This window comes from Taudactylus pleione, unplaced genomic scaffold, assembly GCF_031769625.1.
Source record: "Taudactylus pleione unplaced genomic scaffold, aTauple2 ptg000019l, whole genome shotgun sequence".
NCBI lineage: Eukaryota > Metazoa > Chordata > Amphibia > Anura > Myobatrachidae > Taudactylus > Taudactylus pleione.
The window spans coordinates 25,419,393-25,437,562 of NW_028284421.1; the positions used below are offsets into that span (position 1 = coordinate 25,419,393).

The following is an 18,170-nucleotide window of genomic DNA, read 5'->3' on the forward strand; positions in this document are numbered from 1 at the left end:
CTATTCAGATCACTTTGCGAATAAGACACATTTGAAGGTACAAAGTCACGTGAAAAGAGACAGCGCTCAAGTGTTATGTTTAACGTGACTCGTAGCGCACAGAGGTAACTTGTATGTGGACACATCTGTACCTCTAGATTTAAACCCGGTTTCAAATGTCCTGAGCATCCTATAATTTGTTTCTTTAGTGTTAGAATTTTGGTTAATGTACTAGATTAGTTTATATGGTGCATGATGGTGTAATCATGTGGCCACACCTAAGTTTATGTCCATACCTCATACTGTACAAGGCATGAATGTAGCAGTAATTTGACATATTGACCAATAAGTGTTGTGTGTTTTTTCATATGTCTAGGTTGCAATTGAAATGCGGTTTTTAATAAGTAAGCTACATTTTTTTTCTCTGCAGGCCTGCTAACTGCCTAAATACTCTTCGTCATATCCTGAAGTGGGTAACTGGGTGAGTAGGGAATTTCATGTTCTTATTTATTTAGATTTTGTACAAATAAAACTTCATTCCACTTTTTCCTATGACCATAGGCCACATTGTATTACAGTGGTGCCAATGTATTTAACATACAATACACTTTGTACCAAGTTTCATTCTTTGTGACCCAATGTCAGGCAGGCAGCACAACAGTCTCAGTGCAAAGAAGTCATTTCCTGGAAGTTTAGACATAAATGTTTATTAAATCATGGATTTCCTTACAGCCTCAGTGATATTACATCCTCACTGAGCACTTTCATATTGATTTTTATCTAAGTGGTCACGTTTCAAATTGGTTTATAATGGAAGCCATCAAAGTTAGCAAGATAAAAAGAGAATATGTACTTGGTAGACTGACACACATCCATGCAAGCAAGAGAGGTGACTCTCATATAGGCTGACAGAGAATAGTGACTCATACAGGAAGTTTGTCACCATGAATACACTGTTTATTTTTGATGCATTAGTGTAGTGGTCACCTCGAACATTAAATAGAAAGTTACATTGCAAGAAGAAGGTGTATATGTACATTTACTGTTTGCAAAAGTATTCATTGCTATGACAAGTCATTTCTGCATATTATAAGAACTATATATCCTCTTCTTAGACACCTCTGTGCTTATTTCCTCCCTCGGGACCCCTACTGTATATCTGTTTCCATTTGCCCCTTTTTGCTTTTACACCAGCAGTATTGTCCCAAGTGGGTAAGCCAATCATTGTCCTACTTTCAAAGCATGTGACTGCAATCAAAACATTGTTCATCTGCCCCCAGCACTTTTAATCTGAAATAACAAAAATAAACTGTTAATAAATAAATAAAAAGGTTAAACCATAACCTGTAGAAACAAATTGTCACATCTCTGTCCCAGTAATTGTAAAAGTATAATTCATATTCATATAACAATCACCATAAACTGTATGGGGGTCTACTATATGGCAAACCATGAATGCACAGAAATGTACAGGATTGCACTAGTATCTTATAGTAACACTCTGAGGGGTATTCAATATGAAACGTTAACTTCACTGTCGAAGTTAACGTTTCATATCGGAGTTTTTACCTGCGTTAAAGTATCGGGCGCGCTCCCGCTTATCCCCGTATTCAATATAAAATTAACGAAACGGGAACCTCCGAAGTTGGATTTGCGTAAAGTTACCAATTTTTCCTTAAAAAATTTGTAAGACCCCCCTAAAGTTGTAAAAACATGGGGGATCACTATGGGTACCCCCGTTTTAGCCTTTAAATGAAAGTCGGGGATTTAAATAGCCGCAGCAGGTGATTTTTTCCCGACATTGAATTATTTTTTTCATTTTTTTAAGTGGTCCCATCAAATTTGGGGTACATGGAAATGGGTACTAGCATATTTTTAAGTCCCTAAAGTAAGTTTTTAAAAATTCGGCATTTGTCCACCTGCCGCTTTAATTCTATTCTTCAAAACACCTGCCGCATACTAGCAGAATAGCCCTGAACTTATTTCCCTATTGTTAATAATTTTTTTCCCTTTTTTTTTTTTTTCACCCCAATTTTTACATTATTTTTTTGGGGTGTCCCTATTTTTTTTGTAAACTTTTTTTTTTAACAGTTCTTTTTTAAATGTCATTCCCAGGGGTGCAGGCTATTTTTTTTAAGCCTGCACCCCTAAACCCCAATTCTGCACTTTTTTTCGACACCTATTCAATGGTGAAAAGTTATCCCCGTTTTTTTATCAAAGACTTTTCAAAACTGCGATAAGTCTCTGAAATTGAATACGGTGTAAAAGTAAAACCTGCGATAATGACGTCATACCTCCGATATTAACGCAAAAACAATGTTTCCGCTCCCATATTGAATACCCCTCTCAGAGTTGTACAAATGGACAGTTATTGGATTTTAGCTGTCCACACACTAGAAATAAGCATCTTTAACAATTTAATTGGTGTATGTGGTGTTAGATTAAAGAGAACCTGTCACTTGTTTCTTGCACATAGAAAAATGTTGGAGTCTTTGTTTTTACACCAACATATTGCACATAGCGCTGTGTAAAAATAAATTTAATTTTCTTTCAAATGATAGGTTACATTAAAACATCACTGTCCATGGGACACTATAGAACCACAGTTATGTTGTATTTGTTGGTCTGATTGTGCTATGTACTTATTTCTCAGGTAAACCTGCAGAGGGGTTTAAAACAGATAGCTGAAAACTTGGGGCACAAATTAATTTTCAAGCATAAACTGTAAATCAGGAACCTTTTGAATACATTTTTGAAATTCTATGCCTATACCAGTAGGACCATATTCTAATTCCCGCTATTTATTTATTTGTACAGCATGTAGCATTAGTTGTGGCATCCAATCAAGTTCTAAGCATTTGAAACCAGTTAACGTCTGGCTGTGAATCCGATGATTAATGTGCATTGTTTTCTTTCACCCAGTCTGCAGGATGGTTCTTATCTCCTGAGCCATGTGTCTGGGGACTCCTCAGTCTGTCTTTATAAAAATGTCACAGAGAACACAAGAGGGACCTATAACCTGCATGATTCCCACAATAATCCTCCAAAAATACCCTCCTTTGTCTCAGTTCCATGGGTGCCTTTAAATCCAAATCTATTGCTGAACTATCACATCCAACATGGTCGCCCTCCTTGCACGTTTCCACCTGCACCAGAAAGTAAAACTGAGCGGTCTAAGGTAAGTGTACAAGTAATACTAGACTGTGATATGGTGTTCAGTGCCAGCTACACAGTACAGTACTGAAGATAACTTGTGGGTTACTGTAACTTGTTGTGCACATTCCTAACACTGGGGGTAGATCTTAGTCACAGGCTATTGTGTAGGACGTATAGTTTCCAGTATCTTATCCTTTTGTGGTAAAAGCTAGGAATGCTGATATTTAAAGCGAATGTTAGGAAGCACTTAAAATGAAAGAGATTGAATTATTGATTTAGTGATGCATACATTATTATTCAGTTTAAATCTTTGCAAAGAGTTGTCAAAAAGAAATTAAATAAATGAACATTTTGTAATGCATTGAGGTGGCATGAGAAAGGAATGCCCTGAAATGATTTCTTCAGTGCTTTATATTCATCTGTTTACCATATAATGGCAATTGCAATAGTCAGCACACAATGCTGTTTTGGAGCTGTTCTCCTGTGTTGGAATTAGTTTATTTAATAATGTATCTGAATTTCCAACCTTTTTTTTTTTTTTCTTTTAATTTACCTAGATGCTATTACAAAAAACAAAAACAAATCATGACATATAGCAGGCAATAGAACAAAACAATATAATTCCTGTATAGGTCACTGCATAAATCTACAGCACCATACAATGAATAAAGTACTAGTAACAAAAAAATACAGAACATCAAACATAGTAGCATAAGATGACCTTAAAGCTGATGCCTTAGACACAAAGTACACTGCATAGGATATAATAATAGGTGATATAGAGAAACATGCAAGAGTTAAGGGACAAGGACGTACAGATGGATGAGATGGGAGCATGGAAAAATACAGGAGCAGGGGGTATGCAGTCAGGATGCCAACCATCGGCATCCCGACTATCTAATCCCGGCAAGGGTCTAATGACAGACGTCAAAATCCCGGCTCCTGTCATTTTACCTACGCCGGGAGCCCGACGCCCGGCATGCTGATCGAAGGTAAGCCTGGCACGGACAACCGCTGGAGGGTTAGGTTAGGGGCTCCCGGGGAGGACTTAGGGTTAGGCAGCCCCCCGGGAGGGTTAGGGTAGGGAAGGGGGGGTTAGGGTTAGGCACCCATGGGGGGATGTTAGGGTTAGCCATACACCATCATTATTAGGGCATTGCGATCTTAAAACTGGCCTGCTTGTCTCTTCAAATAAGATCTCAGAAGATGTTGAATCCAATGACTAGTTGTAGCGATAACCTTTTAAGGTAGTTATGCGACAAGTATAAAAACCATAGGCATTAGTACCATTTTTAATAGGTTTAACCCTTCCTGCTACTGACAAAATTAACTTATACCATGCCTTAAATGTTAATAGAAACTATAAGACAAGCTCAGGGAGTATTGAAAGCCCACGTGGCGCAGTAGTGCTAATAAGCATTGATGCCAGAAAAGTGTGGTGTTAAATGCAACTTTGTATAATACAAAGTTCAAGTTTCCAAGTTGTTCTGACATTTACTATGCATTCCACAATGAAAGGACCAAATGAGGTTGGAGTGGCTTTATGCATTTCTTGCATTTAGTACTTCAACAGAATGTTAATCACATGCTGCAAGCTAATATTACACAACCAATATTATCCCATAGATTTAGAGAATTGTTATTTAATCCTCTCATTTATTAAAGACCTGTTAATAGATCCATTATTGCTCATAGGTAAGCTCGCTTCTACCTTGAGGTTAGTTGAGAACTTCTTCTTATACTGGGTACACACTGGACAGTATATTGTTCATACAGTCAACAAACGATATATATCGTCCCAGTCATTGACCAGTGTGTACGCCCGATATATCTGTGAATTATGTAGTTCACAGATATATTGTGTTTGCCTTGCAGCACGGCAGATGCAATATATCTGTCAGATCTTTCGTGCATATCTGCCTGTGTGTACAAACGACCGACAGACCCATGTGCCAGCCACAGGACCCGCCGACACTGATGTCGCTACCGGTTCCCGTGGCCACATATTGGTCGGTCGGTAAGTGTGTATGCACATCTGCTTACACACCAAAGTGGTCTGTCGGCTAAATGAGTACCAGGTATTAGACTGCATCATTCTAATGCTGGCGGAAACAAGTTTTTAATCTCCCCTTCCCCTCATACCTGTTCTTCCCCATTTTTTCTATACCCCTTAATAGCCGTTATTGCTTTCCTAATAGTGAAACGCACCACTATTGCTTTCTCTTGCAATCATTGCATGAAAACCGTAGTAACTGTGTCCGCAAAAGTGACATAATATAGAAAAGGTATGATATGGGGGTATTCAATTACAGGTGATAAGTTATCACTGGTGAAAAAGGGAGGTAGACTCTGGCTTTATCGCCCGAGGCTATTCAATCAGCCTCCTTTTTTCACCCGATTTAGCTTTATTAACAATTGTTAACCTGAGTCAACGTCCGTTCAGTTATCAGCTGTTAACAACCAGAATCCGTGAAAACTTCACGGATTCGGCCGTTAAGTGGCTGTTATCTGATACCAGCACACTTATCGGGGATTTCTTGTCGGGTCTCAGACCTGAAGAAAAAATCCTAGATAAGCGGGGCTAATTGAATAGGGTCCGGCGTTAACTTAATGGATCTAATTGAATTCCATCCATAGTCAGTCACTGTATGAAGATAGTGGCTTGAATTGCACTTTTCATTAGCTAAGAAGACCCTGGGGAGGGAGTATTACAAAACCAGGGAGATTGGTGAAGGTGACTGAAACAGCGATTGCCATGAAGTCAGCTACACATATTGCGCTACCATTTAGAAATGCATACACATAAATCCAGTTTGCGGACAGAAAACAAATACCTTGTCAAGACTAAACACACCTGGACATGTGTTGAAGAACACAAATACAGAATATTATAAACTGGAGTTTAATATGACAAAACTCATAATGCTTATTGAATAAAAAATGGTGATAAGAAATTGACATACAGAAATTTTAAAAGTTTTTCCTGCACTTTCCTTGTGACGTCAGGCTGAAGGCTTTTTTTTTGCTTGCCTGTACCTCCCAGTTTATTCCTCCATTTTTATAAATTGTTTAGTACACTTCAACTTTTAATTTATAAACTATAATATTAACTTTATTGATTAAAATGTTAAATGTGCTGAAGATTAGTTTATGGGACACAGCAGACTGTTATGATTTTTAGGTAATACTAAGATTCAGTACCATTTAAGTGGAATTGCATATTACCAAACTGCAATGCATATATTTAATAAAACTTAAACCAGTAATATTTACTGATCTAAATTATGCAATACCATTAGATTAGACCTGTGTATCATCTAAGCATGGCTTTCTCCGGTCACCAGTGGAAACCTGGTAAAAGATAATGGACAGCCCATGAGAAACTGGCTAATGAGAAACCTATGGCTCTTGGACTTGTTGCTCTCAGCGCTGACCTGAGCACAGCTGAAAACGTTACTGCTCTGGTTATGCAGTTAATTGTTCCTGTTTAGTTTGCAGCAGCTGAAGCTCACCCAGGACTCAATGTTATGTACAATACAGGTATACTTGTTATGTAAATAATCTGATAGGGTGTTTTGTTAATTTGTAGTTCAGCAGCCATGTACTTGACTCTTCCGTGTATTTTGTAGGATACACTTGATTTTAGAAGGTGCTTTCCCCTAATAAAGTTTTTAGTTATATTTTGTATTTAGAGAGGACATTGCTGCTCTTATATCTTCAAACAGCTGTAATACATTTGTAGTATTTGAAATGTGTACTGTATTTTGAATCGCATATGCAAGTCAAATTTATACAACGCTGAGCACATCTCCATGAACTAAGACAGTGTTGGCTAACCTTGACACTCCAGCTGTTATGGAACTACATAACCCAGCATGCACTGCTACAGTTTTGCTATTAGGGCATGCTAAAACTGTGGCAGGGCACAACAGCTGGAGTGTCAAGGTTAGCCAACACTGAACTAAGATTTATTGTGAGACATTAAGAACATGATTATTGGCTTCAGACCAGAATATGGGGACATACAACTACCAATTCCTCGTTTCTCCCAGCTTTTTAACTCTCTTGTTACACTGGGTTATATTTGTATTCTCTGCATAAAATATTCATATGGAATGTTAGTCTTTCCAGTACATGGGTTTTCCCTTCCAGGTCCATTTTTTACTGCAGCGTTTTGTTTTGTTTTTTTTATACAGAAACTGGCAGGGAAGTCCTTTAGCTGTGAACATGCAGTGCAGTGATTGGTCTAGTTGTTGCTAGGAACAGCTAAAAACCCGCGCTCTGATCTGAGGAGGGGGATTGGAGGGAGTTGCATATTTGTGGAGAATGGAGTTTGATGTCATTCTTGGATCACAAACTATGGGCAGCCTGATAATTGCTGCACTCAACATAGCTGCTGAACTGTGGCTGTTTACAAATGCTATAATGCCCAGGGAAATGTGGATTGCAACCTCTGATGTGTGAATTTCGTTTTATGTCATATTTTATGAGATTAAACAATAGGAAAAAGTTTTGCCTAAGGTATGCCTTTAAAGTGTGGGTCCTCTTCCTTCTATAGTCTGGACTGTGACTTTTATCCTGGGAGTATCCCCTGGACTGTGCTGGATGTAAGATAAATGTGTGCTCATCTCTTACATACAGTACAGTGTGTGTATAGTTACCCCTCCTTTTCACAACTAGCTGCATTAGACAAAAACATATAGACACTGTTAGTTTCAATAATGAATCGGAAAGCGCTATAAGTATATAAAAAATATAATAATAAATGAATCTATGTATTAGAGAATAAATAAATATACTGGATCTGTAATGATATGTACAGTAAATTCGACACACATAAAATGCAAGCTTAATCAAGATGTTTATAGCCCCTTGTGTGACTCTCTGGTGATTCTCCTCCCATGTATCGGCAGAACAACATGGAAGTAGCTGTACCTACCTTACCCTACCAACGAAGTGGTCAGTCTGAATAGCCGACGTCTCAGGCAGCTTGCTTTGCGCCCTACTGTTCTCACAAGATGCAAGCCCCCTGAGAACCATCATCCAAGAACTGTCACTCTGATCTTAGAGTTTGTGGCTAGCAATACAAGGAACAGAAGGAGACACGCCGGCTATTCAGACTGACCGCTTCGTCGGTAGGGGCAGCTACTTCCACGTTGTTCTGCTGATTCATATAAGGGGCTATAAACATCTTGATTAAACTTGCATTTTGTGTGTGTCGAAATTACTGTATATATCCCTGAAGATCCAGTATATTTATTTATTTATTCTCTAACACATTCTTTTATTATTATATTTTTATATACTTACAGCACTTTCTGATTCATTATTATATCCTAAGCTATTTTGTTTATGAAAGCTGCTTCCAGATCAGAAGCTCTTGATTATCTTTATTACGGTTTGTTTCAGTCAAAGGTGCTACCTTGTTGTTTGTTTTATATAGGTATTGTTGCAACATCTACTAAAGTCACGTGAAATTTCTTCTCCATAATATGTATTTTAGATTCATCATCTGCCACCTTGTTCTCATACATCATCAAACAGTGACATGAGGACTGGTCAGCAGGCGTTTATACCTACTTATTGCTCCTCAACTTCCACCTCCTTCTGCAAGACTATACTTACAGTCATTATAGGGTTTTCCTGTGCTGTCCACTGTCACTGTACCTCTAATATAGTCAAGCACACAGAATAAGAGGACTTCACTTTAGTGGAAAATGCAACATGGGTATATGAGGCCATTGTATGTTCTCTAGTTATAGCATTGTCACTACGCCTTAAGTAATTTAGTCCCAACAGTGAAGGCCAGGTGGAAGATTATGCAGGGGGACATTGCATTCCTTCTGCACCATACAAAGTTACAGGATTTGCAGCATGCATGTGAGCTGGTGGTTATGTGAGGGGAAGGAACATATCTGATGGAGCTTCCCTGACCTGGCAATAGCCTCAATGTAACATTTATCCCTTAAGCTGACCACACACTAGACCAACTTACATCCAACCAGCCAACTTGTTGATTGGTTGGAATGAAAATCTGGTAAGGAATGGGAGTAAATGATGATCAGCAATTTGCTCCTAAATGCCAGAAAACAGATGAAAATGGTCAGTCAGACAAGTTTGTTAAATGTTTGATCTAACAATTTGTACAAACAGCAGTTTTGGTCCATTTTCCAGCATTTGGGAGCAAATTGCTGATTATACTCCTTACCAGATTTTCATTCCAACCAATCAACTAGTTGGCTGGTTGGACAGATAATCTTTAGATGTGTGGCCAGCTTTAGTGTTTCTAAATCTATACCCAGGAAAAAAAATCATACAAGTCTGAAAACGGAAAATATTTGGTAGGATTATGATCATGTCAGAACACTGCAAATATATTCATAGTCAAATATCTTATGTACTGTGAAGATTTACTGCCTTTTATTTACATACATATGTTTGAAATATGATAGTTTTTTTTTTTATTTAAATATTAAGGCAACTTGTGTTTCAGATGTAGTTCTTTAATGGGGCTACATATTCCAAACTGTTGCGGGGTAAAGCAAGGTAGTTAGAGGACATTTATCAGCCTCAAACACAATATCAATGGTATGCAATCGGGAAGCCGACTGCCTAAATACCGGCAGCTGGCTTCCCGACTGTCATATCCTGGCAAGGGTGAAATGCCGGGCATCTAGATGTAGACGCCCGCATTTCCCCGAGACCGGCGCCCGCCATCACGATCGTAGTGATGCCGGGCGCCGCGAGCGGACAGCCACGGGGGGGGAGGGTTAGGTTTAGGGCTCCCGGGGGGGACTTAGGGTTAGGCACCCCCCGGGAGGGTAGGGTTAGGCTAGGGGGAGGGAGGGTTAGGGTTAGGCACCCCCGGGGGGGATTTAGGGTTAGGCACCCCCCCGGGGGACTTAGGTTTAGGCAGCGGGGAAGGGGGTGGTTAGGGTTAGGCACTTGGGGGGGGAAGTTAGGGTTAGGCACCCCTAAGGAGGGTTAGGTTAGTAGATACTCACCTATCCACGATCGGGATTTCCAGCGCTGTCGGGCTTCCGCTGCTTCGAACTCTGCTCATGTCGGGCTGCCGCTGACGGGAATCGAATTTCATACCCATTCCATAAATATACCGAATTATCAGGCCGATATCGGGTGATCTGGCTGATGATTGTATAGGTTTGTATAGGTGTATAACCAACTTAGCAGAGCTAAAGTAGCGCTGCTAATTGGTCGCGGCGGGGCCATCCAGTTATCCCTGAAGTGCTGCCCGACGCCGACACTTATCGTGAATATTTTTCGAGACCTGATGTGTCCCGAAAAATAATCCACAACAAGTGCCGTTTTTTCACCACCTAAATGGCGAAAACACATAGGTCCGCGAGTTCATCGCGGATCCTATGTGTTTTCGGAAGAAATATCCTATTTCGACCAAAATTATAGGATAGGGGGGGGGGAAGCCATCGGCAAATAACGGCGATAATCAGCGAAAAATCCCTATTTTTTGCAGATTGCGGCTAATTGGATACCCCCCTTAATGTGTCACATTCTGTGGAACGGTTGTGCCTGATCTCTCTATCTGGGTGTGCATGCTTTTGGCATGAATAAGCTCCTGTTGTGTGTGCACAGGTTTCTGAATATCGGAGCAGTCAGCCAAGGTCTTGGATCAGTTGCACAATCTAAATGTTGTGAGCTGCCCAAATGTTTTACAGCTTTTTGTAAAACAAGCAAATTACCCTTGAAATAAAGCTATGGGCAGTACACAGGTATAACTATTTACTTAGACATGTGTTTTAAGCCACTAGTAATTATTTACTTTTACAGTGTTAAAATATTCCATACTACAAATATGGTATATCACATAGAAATATGTCCTAATCTAAATAGTAGACAGAACATATTTGCAGTTGTCTCTATACAAGATATGTGAGACATTGAATCAGAACATAGAAAATGGCATATCATATAATAAGTACAAGTATTCTATGATACACATGACAAAAGCAAATCTATTATTTATAAGCTGTGTCTGTTTATAGTTGTCATCACATTTACATAAATTTTTAATTCGGTCTTATTATAAAGCAGGCCTTAGTAGCACGTCATGCTTTCAGCAAATATCTAATGTGTTCTATAAACAACTTGATAGGATTGTGTGATAAAATGTCAATAAATCTACATTTATTTTTTGAGTTCTGTATTTTTCTTGAAAGCGCACAAGTATTTTCAAGTTATAAAATAGGTGCTATCGTACACACAGATGTTTATTTAGGTATGCTTATAGGGCAATGTGTTGTAAACTTAACCTCCACAAATAGCATATGTCCTTTGTCAGTCTGGAGCTGTGCATGTTTAATTTTTTATAGTTTATACTTATTATTATGGCTGGCAAACCAAGTTTCTGCTATTTGGCCTTTGTTATTAAATAGTTTTCCCTCACAATGCAATGCGTCCCTCCCATGTACAATTACTGAGGTGGGTTAGAAAGACTTGCCAAATTATTTTGTTAACTTTCTCACGGCCAGCAGACCAAGTGCTTCTGGCTCTGCTCTCTTGTAGGTGCATTCAAATTGTATTAGCATGATGTAGTTGAGGGTTCTTCATATAGAAACCTGGGCAGATGGCCACTGGTACATATAGGGGCAATCTGCTCCAAACTGTCATTTCTTATACGCAGCCTGCAAAATGTAAGTTAGAAGCTGATTGGTTGGTGATGTATATCTCACAATTTTATCTCACATCAAGCTTTGATACATATGCCGCATAATCTGTTCTATAATAAACCATTTAGTGTCATCTATATCTATATACTATCTTATGTAATTTATACAATGATTTAATATCATTTTGTTGTCTGTAAACTGAAATAATATCCTCACGGGAACAGCCGGTCAGCCTGAGAATCTAAAAAAACCCTCCCATCTAACACTATTTTTCTTGGTCCTTGATGTATCTAAAAAAAAAAAAGAAATGGAGAAAACTATTAGCTAAACATTTTCAGTTTGTGGAAGGAAAAAGACCGGTAGAGGGCAGGTACTGAGTTGGTGGGAAAGCAGAGTTCTTGGCTCCTCTTCCCTGTATTAAGATATGGGAAAGGTGTGGAGATTTCCTCAGGTGGGGTCTGTCATGCACGTCTCTACCTGTCTCTGGAGAATAAAAGAACCTTTCTTTCTCTGATAAACCAGGTGTGGCAGTCTCCCGTGTTTGTTTAGAGGTAGAAAAATCTTCACTCCTAACACATACGTTCCTGTAGACTTTCTATATCATGATGACCTGCTGTCTGTGGTTTCTGCCACCTTAACATTTTATTTGTGGTGGACTGTAGTTCACACACAGGAATTAATAGCTGTGTGCTGGGAAAACCACGTGTGAATATCTGATTTCAATGTATTGTTAATATTTACAGTAGTAAACAGAAGAAAACGATACACACTTTTCTTGGTTATCTGGTTGCAGGAAGTTAAAGTTGCTCTATTTTAAAATTAATATTTTGTAAACTTAAGGTAAACTTTTACACATAAAGTCAGTGGCTACAGCTGCGGTACTGGGTATGAATCATTTTCTAACAATTGGAAATGTCTAAGTACACTTTGGTGAGAAGCAGGATAATTTGTATATGTTGTGTGCTGGAAAGTCAGTGCAGACACAGGCCACTAAACCAATGTGACCTAACCTCTGAATATGATCATAGCACAGTCCACCTACATTCTATAACACTTGTGCCCATCTGGCATTCCGAGAGTCACATGGGACTTTCCCAGGGGCCAGGACTGAGCATAGCCTGGGAGGGCAAAGGTTTGAATATAAATTACTGGGCACTACTTTTATAGCTGAAATATATAATATGTGAGAAGTAATATTACTAATGCTTGGATGTTACTGGGCATTACTGAGCCAGAAGGACTAATACTGAATAGTACAACATATCAGCAGTAACAAGTCAATAGTAATACTAATGCACAATAATTCCATTATCATACATTACTAGTGATAGCAGCTTATTAGGGCATCGTTACTCCTGGCAAATTACTTGGCACAATTGCTGCTGATATAGGCCCTGATTCAGAGCCGGATGCTCTGACGAGAGCGCTCGCTCTGAATCAGGGCCCACCTCCATTAAAATGGAGCGTCCTCCTGGACGCTCGTATAGCTGTGGGTCACCACCCACAGCATATACGAGCGTCCAACAAGATGGTCGCGATGGTCTTGACCATCGCGACCATCGGACTTGCGAGTGAAACCCTGTGGTCGGGTTTCTCAACCGCAAGGCCAGAAGTGATTTTGGCTCTATCAGAGCCAAAATCACTCCCACTGACATCACTAGTGATGTCAGTGGGGCCGGCTTCAGACGGTAGGCGTTCCCATAGGAACGCCTCCGTCTGGCAGGCACGCCCCCGGAACGCCCACCAAAGGGGGCGTGCTGTCAATCAACATCGACAGCACGCCCCCTTTGGTGCGAGACCCAGAGCGATGGAAAGTCCTTCGCTCGCCGGGGCTCGCGCATGCGCACGACGGAGCTCCCTCCGTCGTGCGCATGCGCAGTGGGGAACATCGACCCACTTGCGAGCGTACTGCCGCTCGCGAGTGGGTCTGAATGACCCCCATAGTGTATAATTTAGCATTACTACTGCTGATGTCTTAATAACAGCAGTAAAATAAATACCCTTCTATGTTACTGATAACAAATTATTGGATGTCCCTGAAACTGGTACTACTATTGCTTGTGGCTCATTTGTGGACATAAATACTACTGTTCTAATATTTGGTAAGGCTGATAGCCTATCACTGTCCACTACTATCCCTTTTGGATTTTTACCGGGTATTACTTCTATGGCTTGTTTATAACTGGGGATTACTACTACAGGTGGTATACTATTGTATATTACTACGACGGGCAACTTATTTGTCTGTATAAATAGAGTAAGTTGCACATTATAGGGGGTTGCTTTTACTAGTATACATATCGGGAAGTACTTTCTATTAGTTGATTTGTAAAGCAAATGACTGTTCTAATCATTGCAGCTAATGCTGTACATACACTGTGCATTACTGTTACTGCTAATCCTGGACATATATTGTCAGATAAAATGCCTGTCAGACTGACAGACATTTTATCTGACAGCCTGCAGATATCACATGCATATGCCGCGTATTACCGGTACAGACTGTAGATACCGACACGACTGCACGATCATGACAGGTGGGATATTTAATGACCCAGCTAAATAGATTATACCTGTGCATAATTAAAGCCATCCACAAAACATGACATGTTGGGCGGTACTTGAGGTCTGGAGTTGAGAACCCCTGTACCAATGTTTGTTCTTTGTCCCATCTTGTTGCTTCCTGTATTCTCACTGCACACAAATCAGCTGAAGGGGGGAATAAATGTGCATTCAGCCAGAAGGGGAAAGAATTGCGAGGGTCACTCATACACCTTTTACACCAAAATCTCGAGTCCGACCCGGAAATTTGAACACTGGTCAATCCTGGGTCGAACCTGGCTTCAGACCCATTTTACACTGCAACTCGACTAGCGTTGTTCCTGGGTTGGCCCCGTTCACACTGAACCCGAGTAATCCCTGCTTTTCCCTATAGATGTGATTAAAAATTTACTTTTTTATGGGCTGACAAAGATGAGGTCACAAAAGGCCACAGAAGGGAGGGGTGGGGACTGCTCTCAGCATTGCAGAAATGACGGCAAGCTGCAGTTCTGGCTCTGGCAGGCTGTTGTGGCTGTTGGTCAGGCTGCTGTGGTGCAGCAGGTTAGGCAGGAAATCGATGACTGCACCACATGTGCAGAGAGCTGTCTCTCTGCAGGGCACTGACAAATGACATAATTTGCCAGTGCCCCAGAAGCTCCAATCAGCGTCTTTCGGAGCTAGCCGGGTCAAATAATCTGGCTAGCACCCGTTTACACTGCCGCATGATCCGGGACCAACCCGTTTTCAACCCGAGTAAGATTGGCGGGTAAATCGTCCCGGGTTATTTTTTTGTGAGCTGTTCACACTGAGGCCCGACCCGGCAGTAACCCGGGCTATTCGGTTGGTGTAAAAGAGCATTGTAAAGAAGACGGCCATAAATCATAGATATTTCTTAATAAATAAATGCATAAATGTTTTTTTTAATGTACATAAGCTGTAATATAATGAACACATCACGTCACAGTAATTGAGAGAAACTGGAAAGTATATGATAAAACAACACCACAGATAAGATAATGCTGGCCGCACATGCTGTGATATCTGCAGCAATATTGGACAATTGGTCTTATATGGGAGCATGTGTGATCTCAAAAGGAATCTTTATTCATAATCATCTGAGTTGAATAAGTCAGGGGCATCTTCAGATAACCAGCCCAGTGATGTCAGTATAGACTTAAGGTGGTTATACACTGTCAGATAAAACTCACCATCCGAAAGACTAATTATCTGACATCCTGAAAACATAAAATATCCTTGCCATACACAGTCACATAATTGGTTTCTCTGTCTGATAGTGAGTTATATAAACACACACATTCACATCTGTCGGGCATGCTGAAAGATTTTTCTTGACCAACCGATAATTGATGCTCGGTTGCAGAAATATCCTGAGCAATTATCGGCCCAATCAGCCAATATTTGTCTGATCTGGCCGATGATTGCACAGTGCATGTCCGCTTTTAAATATATGGCCAATTTGATCATTGCTGATTGGTTGGAAGATGTGCGGTCTGCTTAAGTTGATAAGTCCCTCATGATGTCTAATGTCTGGGTGTGCCTGAAGAAGCCAGCACTGTCCCCAAAAATATCTATTTTTTATGTCCTCCTTTTTACAGGTAAATCAGCCAAGAAAAGCTCCTACCCGTGAAAAAGCCACAGATTTGCGGACTACCAATGTGACAAATAGCACAAAGTCGCCAAAGAAGAAGGGGAGGAACAGACTAAAAAGGTTGAAAGAGAAACAGAAAGCTTGGAAAGCACAAGCTGCATTGCAGGGCAAGACATGAATCTGGTGTCAGAAGAAGGACTTGTATAAGATACTAGACAGGAGCTTTTTTCACTGTCCTGTTCTATCCTTCAACTGGGAACCCAAACCTTAAGTAGGTGTGTAAATTGCTTTCAAGCAGGTCAAATAGGCTCCCGAGGAAGAACCAGACTATGGTCCTGAAAGAAAAGATTCACCTCACAAATATAACCGGCTAATGGGTGACGTTCCCCAGGGTTCAGGTGCTTGCCAGTGCTACCTGAGATCAGAAAATAACAACCAACTGGTATTTACAAATAATATAAAAATAAAATGTGTTTTTGTTCCTCAAAGAATAAAGTCTAATTTTAAGTGAAAATGTATCTAATAGATTTACTAAATTCATGTTGATATTGTTCTGTAATGCCAAAAGAAATTTCATGTTTTGATGTACTGCCCAAATCCCCATGAGCTCTAGTGTACCAAGTTACTGGTGTCACACAAACTTTGAGCCTGCTGATATTTAATAGTTCACTATTGTGGTTAATACATTTTATAGTTATTATCGAGTCCCATAGATAAGTGATCAAGCAAGAATCTGCCTCAGATGTAAGCACTTTCATCGAGTTTGAGTTCAGTGAGATGTTGTATTTATTTTTATTTTCATTCTGCACAAATGAGTAATGCCCCCCATACATCAGCAATCCATGTGGCAATTCTGCATTTTGCAGATGATTGTGTAAAAAAATCTGCAATGTATGGGCTTCACAGATAGCAGATTTCAACCAAAAAGTGATTGGAATTTTTAAATCAGATTGTCCAACATGTTGGATTTCACAGATGGATTGGGGCTGTAGATTGCTAGTGTATGGTAACAATCAGCAGATTTTCTGACCGTTACTAGTAATATGATGGGCCTTTCAAGATCTGTATTTGCTGAAATCGATCTGCAAATCGATGAAAAAGATCTGTAATGTATGGGTGCAGATTGCTAGATTGGTAAATCCTAAATTCGAGCTACAAATCTTCATATTGTTCAATTTTGGTTTTCTGATTGCTGATGTATGGGGCCTTAACTCCAAGGTGAAGGTGCTTTGCCGTCCTACCTGCTAGTCCAATGGTTACATTTTTCTGTTTATACCTACTTGTAGTTTAGGTTTAGTGGTAATTTAGGCTGGACATGCAGGTGTCTATTGTATGTATCCAGACATCCTTAATTTTCATTATGTCTACTCTGGTTTATATTTTTGTCATTAGTGATTTTATAACTTTGGGTACTCTAACAAGCATACATTATATTTTTCTCACTTTTGTGCCTTTGCACAAGTTATACTATCACGTATTATAGCAAATATTCATTCATTTAATGATATAAGTGCAGGAAGTTCTATTACTACAGGAGTATGTTAGGAATGATCTAATTCAAATATTAGGACTTTGGAAGATATTAGCAATTTCAGGACTGAAATAACCAGATACATTTTGATGATATGGTGATTCCTGGTGGGCCATAGAACCAGAATGATCAGCTGTGGAAAGTGTGCAGACCTCCTGCACCTCTCCGGTGGTTACATCTGTACAGGACTTGTATAAATGCAGAATGACTTCTGGATCTACTAGAACTGGGCTGGCCAACCCGTGACTCTCCAGCTGTTGTGAAACTACATACCAGTATACACTCTGACCAATCAGCTGTTAAAGCATGCTGGTGCTTGTAGTTTCACAACAGTTGGAAAGCCACAGGTTGGCCAGGCTTGTACTAGAAAAAGAATGAATCAAAGATAGCACACTAAAGCAGCCTTAACGTATACCACTCCAGCAATGTAATCTCATTCAACACAAGTTAAAACAAATTGCATATAGGAATGGCACAATAGCTGGTACTTATACAATATAAACAGGATTAATAATACAAATTATATCAGTGATACATCCCTTTGAACTAAGGAATGACCTGTAAAGGCTGGACTTCATTCAAATGTTTCAATCCCACATATTCTCGAGAGTATGTAAATGAGAAAAACCTCACTGGTGTAATACGTACCAACATTGATTGTTACTGGAATAAGGTCTCCGAAATGTGAGCATGCATCAGTCATTGTGTA

At 39.8% G+C, this 18,170-nt stretch overlaps 1 protein-coding gene across 2 annotated transcripts in view; it reads left to right on the forward strand.

Annotated features, from left to right (window-relative positions):
* ICE2 (interactor of little elongation complex ELL subunit 2) overlaps positions 1 to 16,448 on the forward strand; it is a 126,323-nt gene extending 109,875 nt beyond the window's left edge. For both annotated transcript variants that reach the window (XM_088446182.1, XM_088446184.1), the window contains exons 14-16: positions 410 to 460; positions 2,902 to 3,157; positions 15,938 to 16,448. In XM_088446182.1, the coding sequence (XP_088302308.1) occupies positions 410 to 460; positions 2,902 to 3,157; positions 15,938 to 16,108 (478 nt within the window). In that variant the 3' untranslated portion in view covers positions 16,109 to 16,448. The remainder of the gene's footprint in view (positions 1 to 409; positions 461 to 2,901; positions 3,158 to 15,937) is intronic.
* The last annotated feature ends 1,722 nt before the right edge of the window (positions 16,449 to 18,170 follow it).